The sequence below is a fragment of the Chiloscyllium plagiosum genome, chromosome 32 (assembly GCF_004010195.1).
Source record: "Chiloscyllium plagiosum isolate BGI_BamShark_2017 chromosome 32, ASM401019v2, whole genome shotgun sequence".
NCBI classification, from domain to species: domain Eukaryota; kingdom Metazoa; phylum Chordata; class Chondrichthyes; order Orectolobiformes; family Hemiscylliidae; genus Chiloscyllium; species Chiloscyllium plagiosum.
In genome coordinates, this window is record NC_057741.1 from 39,952,866 (window position 1) to 39,960,773 (window position 7,908).

The 7,908-nt window shown below is 46.8% G+C and overlaps 1 protein-coding gene across 1 annotated transcript in view; it reads left to right on the plus strand.

Moving 5' to 3' along the window:
- The window catches only part of LOC122539266 (broad substrate specificity ATP-binding cassette transporter ABCG2-like), a 25,031-nt gene extending 18,639 nt beyond the window's left edge, over positions 1–6,392 (plus strand). The window contains exons 8-11 of the mRNA XM_043673968.1: positions 908–997; positions 3,164–3,288; positions 5,178–5,332; positions 6,282–6,392. Of these exons, the coding sequence (XP_043529903.1) occupies positions 908–997; positions 3,164–3,288; positions 5,178–5,332; positions 6,282–6,392 (481 nt within the window). The remainder of the gene's footprint in view (positions 1–907; positions 998–3,163; positions 3,289–5,177; positions 5,333–6,281) is intronic.
- The last annotated feature ends 1,516 nt before the right edge of the window (positions 6,393–7,908 follow it).

Here is a 7,908-nt window from a genome sequence, read left to right on the forward strand (position 1 = left end):
GCGCTCCGATAACACGGGGACAGGGAGACAGCGCCCCGATAACATGGGGACAGGGAGACAGCGCTCCGATAACACGGGGACAGGGAGAGCTCGGATAACACGGGGACAGGGAGCACTCCGATTACACGGGGACAGGGAGCGCTCCGATAACACGGGGACAGGGAGAAACTACATAACACGGGGACAGGGAGCGCTCCGATAACACGGGGACAGGGAGCGCTCCGATAACACGGGGACAGGGAGCGCTCCGATAACACGGGGACAGGGAGCGCTCCGATAACACGGGGACAGGGAGCGCTCCGATAACACGGGGACAGGGAGACAGCGCTCCGATAACATGGGGACAGGGAGACAGCGCTCCGATAACACGGGGACAGGGAGACAGCGCTCCGATAACACGGGGACAGGGAGAGCTCGGATAACACGGGGACAGGGAGCGCTCCGATAACACGGGGACAGGGAGCGCTCCGATAACACGGGGACAGGGAGAAACTACAGGCCAGCATTGCAATGCAGCCCGACCTCTTAATGTGGAGGAGCACTACACGAGCAGTTCAGAGGCCCAGAACTAACCTCTGCTCCAGGAACTTTATCCAGTGATGGCCCAGTCATGCTAATATCCCTCCATATCAAGGTAGTGTGTGGCACTGCAACAGGAGGCCATTCAGCTCCTTCACACTGTTACACTGGAAAGTGTACAGGCCATTCAGCCCCTCTGGTCTGTGACACAGTAACAAGAGGAGGCTATTCAGCCCGTCTGGTCTATTGTTCTACAAATGGAGCTGGGGCTGAGTTACTGTTGGTGGTCAAGAAAGATTGTCGTGGTTGAGAGATCAACCCTGTCACGGGTTGCACACTGTCCTTTGGTGATTGTAAGGACTAATTATTTCATTTCTTTTCCTTATAGATCTGGGCTGTTGTTTTTTATTGTTAATTGCCAGATGTACAGCAGTATCGCCAGCATTGAACTTCTGGTCACAGAAAAGAAGACTTTAATGTAGGTACTTGTTGGAAATGACACGGTACCGAAACTAAATCAGAACAGGGCCTCTCAGTGGCAGCTGCTCCCATCTAACCTTCACCCAAAGAATTCTCAAAATAGAATCTCCGAGCATGGAAGCAGGCCATTTGTTCCATCTGACCCATGTAAGCTCTTGGAAAGTCTTGGAAAGCCAATGAGTCCCAGTCACATGCTTTTACCCGCTGTTCTCGCAAGCTTTTTCCTTCAATTTCTCCAACTTCCTTCAGAAAGTTCCTATCTAATCAGCTCCCACTGCCCTTTTCCTTCTTGTTTATATCCATGGCTGAGAGAGACAGATGTTTAATAAGGAAGGGAATTGAGGGTTATCGGGATAAGGCAGGAAAGTGGAGTTGAGGATTACCAGATCAGCCACAAGCCCATTGAATAGCAGAGCAGTCTCAATGGGCTGAGTGGCCTATTTCAGCTGCGGTGTCTCATCGCCCTTTATTCCATTCAAATTATTTTGAATGTCCCTTTTAAATGTTCCTAGTCTCAAAGGAGAACAATCCGACTTTTAATAAAGGTTCACTTCCATGTCAAAGGTCAGCAATCTGACCCAATACAAAATGTTTATTGAGAGTTTGTGATTGAACAGCTGGATGACCTCAAACTTTACTTACAGCCTAATCAGAAAAATACCATCAAGCATGTTAAATGGGATGCGATGGAACTTGTGAAATCATTGCTGGTATTCTTATAACAGAACTTTGCTTCTGCTGTAGGAGTAACAACTATTTATTCTGTCATTCAACATCACTGGGGCAGGTATTCATCAGAGAATGCCTATAGTGTGGAAGCAGACCATTCGGCCCAACAAGCCCACACTGATCCTCCAAAGAGTATCCCACCCAGACCCATTCCCTGATATTTACCCCTGAGTAATGCACCTAACCTACACAGCCCTGAACATTACGGGTAATTTAGCATGGCCAATTCACCCTAACCTGCACATCTTTGTGACCGCGGGAGGAAACCGGAGGGAACGCACGCAGACACAGGGAGAATGTGCAAACTCCACACAGTCGCCCGAGGCGGGAATTGAACCCGGGTCCCTGGTGCTGTGAGGTAGCAGTGCTAACCACTGAGCCATTGTGCTGCCCTAATTCGTCTCCACTCTGTGAGCAGGGTGGGGTTTAGCTGGGTTAAAGCTGGGTTTATCACAGTGCAGTGGCTGAATAGGTCTGAACAGACATTTAAGAACTATTTCAATGAGCACTTAAAATGTCGCAGTAAACTAGGCTATTGCCCACATGCGAGGAAACGGAGCTAGAATAGAAAGATTCCTCAAGACCAGTGTGGGCTGAAGGGCCTTCTTCCATCCTATAAAAACTCAATAACTCTCTCAGTAGCTGGAATGATGAACTTGTGTTAGTGAAACATCTTAGGGAACTTTTACTTTGGTAAAGGTGCTACATAAATGCAAGACATTGTGGTTTAATTGTATTATTAAAATGTTATTGAATGTATCTGTCATTCTATATCTTACATTATGTATTATAAACACGGCATATCAGGGAAGGTTTGAAGAGAACCTACACTGTTGGAATCTGACCATAATCTATCAGAACCTCACAAGTTCAAGAGCTTCTTGATCTGTCGGAGAATTGAGGATTACAGGGAAAGGGCAGGAAAGTGGATGTGAGGAACATCGGATCAGCCATGATCCCAGAGAAGGGCTTGAAGGGCTGAATGTCCTACACCTGCTCCTATTTCTTATGGTCTTGTGTACAGTGGGTTTAATGTGCCTCAGTTTGAGCCGCTAAATCTCAACATAATCCTGAGATAAACTGCTTGTAAGGCCTTTCACTTGTTATTGGAAAAGGTCACCAGATGATTGCATTCGATTACTCTGGTCAGGCGCTTTCTGAAACAATTCAAACAGATTGTGAAGTTAAGCCTGTCCACCCCAGTGTAGACACCCCAGTGTAGACACCTTTTGGCAGTAATTTCAAAAGTTGTGCCTTCAGCAGAATCTTCCTGAAGAAGGGCTTATGCCCGAAACGTCGATTCTCCTGTTCCCTGGATGCTGCCTGACCTGCTGCGCTTTTCCAGCAACACATTTTCAGCCCTTCAGCAGAATCTCAAAGTTGTAATTGATGTCACTCAGTGATATTTGTTGATTTTTATTTTGTTTTCCTTTAGCCATGAATATATCAGTGGGTACTACTCATTGCCAGCATACTTCATCTCCAAGTTATTATTTGAAGTGATCCCTCTGCGGACAATGACGAGCATTATTTATAACAGCACAACTTACTTTCTCGCAGGTAAGTGGAAACCAAGCTGCTCCTTAAGTTTTCAAACTCTCACCATAAAACTATTCAGAATCACAGAACTGTTACAGCATGAAGGGGGCCATTTGTCCATCGTGCCTGTACTGGCTCATTAAATTACCCAGCGCCAACCTCCTGCCTTCTTCCCTGTATCTCCAGGCGTCATTTCTATCCAAATAACCACCCAATACCCTCTTGAAAGTCTCAGCTGAAGCTGCCTCCACCACATTTCCAGGCAGTGCACTCTGCCTCCTTCAATGATCTTTACACACTCCCTCGTTTTGAATTGTACCCTCTATTTTATGTAGTTTTACAATGTTCTTCCAATTAAAGTGTATCACCTCCCACTTTTCTGCACTGAATCTCATCTTCCACCTTTCAACCCAAACTCCAGCAACTTGTTAACGCATCAACGGAAGGACATCAGATAAGATCAGACAAGTCTCATCACCTGAACAGTTGCATAGCCATTATGATACCAAAAGAGGCCATTCAGCCCATCAAGTTGATGTCAGCTCTTTGCAGGGCCCCAATCCCTCATCCAATCCCTGTAAACTCCAATTTATTCTCTACAGGATCCTACTCAAATTCTGCAGGAAGTTACTTATCATAAATATTATATAATAACTATTAGCACCACATCCACAGGCAGTGGTAGACAAGTCATCACCACTTGCTGCATGTAAAGATTCAGAATTCCTTCCCTCCCATCCCTTTCCTCCTGTCTTGCTGGAAGGGGAGATTAGGCATTTGTCAGCACACATTCTGTTCATTATAATGAGCAAGCAAAGATCCATATCCTTGAGACTCTGCAGTTGATTTCTAGGGATCTCTGACGTTATTACGAGACTCACTGGGTGGTAACCTGGAGAACTGACCCCCAAGGTTTCAGATTAGACACTAACAGATTGATAGCTGTGGAACCTAATGGATTGGCCCATTGTGGAACTCACCAAGTGGCGAACATATCCCAAGAAGAACTCCAGCTATGAGTAAAATTCCCATGTAGTAATTTCCTGGATAAGAGGATATGATAAGAGAGAGCATATAATTTCAGGTACCAAATGAATTCCTCGATGGTTCATTTAGAACCAACATCGTGAAGATTTTCTTTCTCCTTAAACCATTTGGTATTAAACAGTTTGAAACAAAATCGGAAATTGCTGGAGAAACTCAGCAGGTCTGGCAGCATCTGTGGAGAGAGAGAAACAGAGTGAATCTTTCAGGTCCAGTTTGACACTTGTTCAGTTGAACAGTTTGTTGTTGAGTTACATAAAAACAGACTGGAAGAAGAGCTGTACCAACCCGGATATTTTCACTGGAACATCAGAGACTGATAGACGTATACAACACTCCGAGAGGCATGGATACAGTGGATAATCAGAGTCTTTGTCCCAGGATGGAAGTGTCAATTACCAGGGGGCTTTGGTTTAAGGTGAGAGGGGGCAAGTTTAAAAGAGATGTGCAAGGTTAGTTTGTTTTTACACAGAGGGTAGTGGATGCCTGGAATGTGTGGCCCGGGGAGGGGGTAGAAGCAGATACATTAACAATGTTTAAGAAGCATTTAGATAGACACATGAAGAGGGAGGGAATAGGGGATCCGGATGGGATTAGTCTGGAATGGCATTATGGTCAGCACAGACACAGTGGGCTGTAGGGCCTGTTCCTGTGCTGTCCTGCTGATGTTCTTGGAGTAAAGTTGCTATTGTCTTAGCAGACCATCGGGCTACTCCCTCATTAGAGAGAGGGAGACGACTGGGGGTGGTTTAACCTGAGGCTCACCGTGCCTCAGGCGAGGGGAGAGGGTGAGAAGGAGACTCCTTCATGGTAATCTCAGCCAGAGTGATTGTGAGCTCAGACTTTTGTTTTACTCTTTGTCCCAGGTCTGAAACGGACAGTTCCTGCGATTTTTATATCGATACTCACCTTGATCATGGTCTCATACACCTCTTCAGCTTTGGCCCTGGCAATTGCAGCTGGTGGGAATTCTGTAACTATTGCGATCATCATGCTATCGCTCACTTTCGTCATGATGACGGTAAGTCAAATCAACAAACAAATCAAACGCGTTTTCCAGGTTACTTAGTCAGGATGTAAAAGGGTGAAATGTGACCAATTTACCCCTGAAGCATGTCAATGTTGGAAGATCCTGGATGTGACAGTAGGAATGGGATTGCTAGGGAAAAGCCTAGACAGCTGACCTCTTCCTGAGTGTTGGCTTGGAGTAACTTTCCTTCCATTTTGCAAGAAACTCCCATTTTTCACCCATCACCTGCCAAATTGTTGTCACATTCATTGCTTCTTCATCCCCCAATATCCCAAATACAGAATTCCCATCATTCTATGAAATCCTTCCTCTGGGGTTCCTGTTTATTACCTCTCCTGGGGTCCCAGAGGGCAGGGAGATCCAGAGAATGGGGTCTGCTTCCTTCACTCTGCCTCATCGTTCTTGCCATGACACTCTCAGAGAGAGGCCACTCGTTGGACACTCCATCACCATTTTGAATAATTGGTTACAGACTCCTCATGCTCATTGTTGTCAATGTTACGTTGTCAAGGGGAGAATGTCTTTCTGTCTATGTTAAGTTGTCTTTCTCTGCCCTGGATCACTGGCCGTTCAACATACAAAAAGCACAACGGAGGGTGGTGCGGGGGTGGAGTGGGGCTTGGTGTAGGTGGGGAACCCCTGCTCAGCCTCTGGATGCTGGGGTCATAATCAGTCCCCTCAGGACTGGAGGGAAGTGACCGATCCTGCAGTTCCTGCCTGGAGCTTCGACAGTGGAACATTATCCACACAACTCTGTGACTCAGGGACGAGAAGAACCAACCGAGCCATTAGAGAGCGGAATATAGGAACAGGACGAGGCCATTCAGCCCTTTGAGCCTGGCCCTGATATCCTGTTTTGGGATTGAATGGTCTAGTTGTAGGAGTGATGTTGTCCGTGGTCTATCTGTGAAAAAGATTGACTCTGAATAATTACACTTAGATCTATTCTGGATTATTGGTGCATCTGCCAGGAATGGTGAAATGGCTGAGCTGGTTACAATACCTCAGCATCACTCGCTATGGAATCACTGTAAGTGGCTTGCAATTATAATCACTGCACACAATTTATATATATATATAGAAAGAGAGGGACAGAGACAGAGAGAGAGAGAGAGTATCTTTAAACTGGAAAATCTTCCTTACAAACTTCACAGAAACACTGATCAAACACCATCAATCCCGGAGTCAGGCTGGGGGACCACGGTGTGATTGACCAAGTAGCTGGTTGAAGGAAAAGGGTTAGAGGGCTGTGTACAGAAGGAAAGTACAAGTGCACTGCTGAGGTAAACTCAGTTTAGAAAGAGTGCTCCAGCCAATGGGTAACGAGGTTTCTAAACAAATGGAGAACAGTTTGAGGAGATCAGGCCTTGAGTATTCGATGGAAATCCAGATGCTGTGGGTGAATTAAATCTGAGATGATAAAGGAGGGTTTGGTCCAGTCAGTTTTTTCACAAGGATACAGGCTCACTGACAAACTCCCAGATTGGCTCATTATAATCCCTCCAACCCGGTTTACTGCATCAGGTACTCCCAGTGTGGCCTCCTCTATATCAGGGAGACTACACATAAACTTAGGGAACGGCTCTCTGAGCATCTCAGCTGGGCCCACAGGGACCGACTGACCTCCCAGTCATTGCCCGTTTTAATTCCCCTTCCCACTCCCTTTCTGACATGACCATCCTTGGCCTCCTCCATTGCCACAATGAACCAAACTGCAAACTGGAAGAACAACACCTCATCTTCACATGGGCATCCTACAGCCTGGAGGACACAACAATGATTTCTCCAATTTCAAGTAGCCTCCCTCCCCATCCCCTGACTCCTTCCCGACCTTTCCCTCTCCCACCCACTGCTCCTGCCACCAACCAGATCCATTCCTCCCGTGGGCCAACCTGGTCATTCCCTCTGCCTGTGTTCACCATCCCAACTTCACCACCATGCCCCCACCACCCGCTTTATCTGCAGCTCCCCCCATACCCACCCTCAGTCCTGAAGAAGGGCTACACCCGAAATGTTGACTCCTCCACCTCCTGATGCTGTATTCTTCCAATCTCCTGCTTGTCTATTTTATAATCCAACAGCAGGCTTTGTCAAGTTCTTAACATTCTTCTCTCAAAACCTAATTAATGAACAGTTGGGAGTGTTCTCCCTGGTGAAGAAATGGTCATGAGGAAATTTGATTGAGGTTTTCAAAATCACGAGGGTTCTGGGCAGAGTGGGGGGAGAGAGAGAAAACCAGGTCCCATTGGTAGGAGGATCAAGAATCCGAGGGCATTGATTGGTGGAGACTGACAAAAGGAGTGATGATGAGATTAGGATAAACGTTTTGCAGTCATTAAGTGGTTAGGATCTGGGATGGACTGTCTGAGAGTGTGGGGGAGGCAGTGGTTAGGGTCTGGGATGGACTGTCTGAGAGTGTGGGGGAGGCAGTGGTTAGGGTCTGGGATGGACTGTCTGAGAGTGTGGGGGAGGCAGTGGTTAGGGTCTGGGATGGACTGTCTGAGAGTGTGGGGGAGGCAGTGGTTAGGGTCTGGGATGGACTGTCTGAGAGTGTGGGGGAGGCAGTG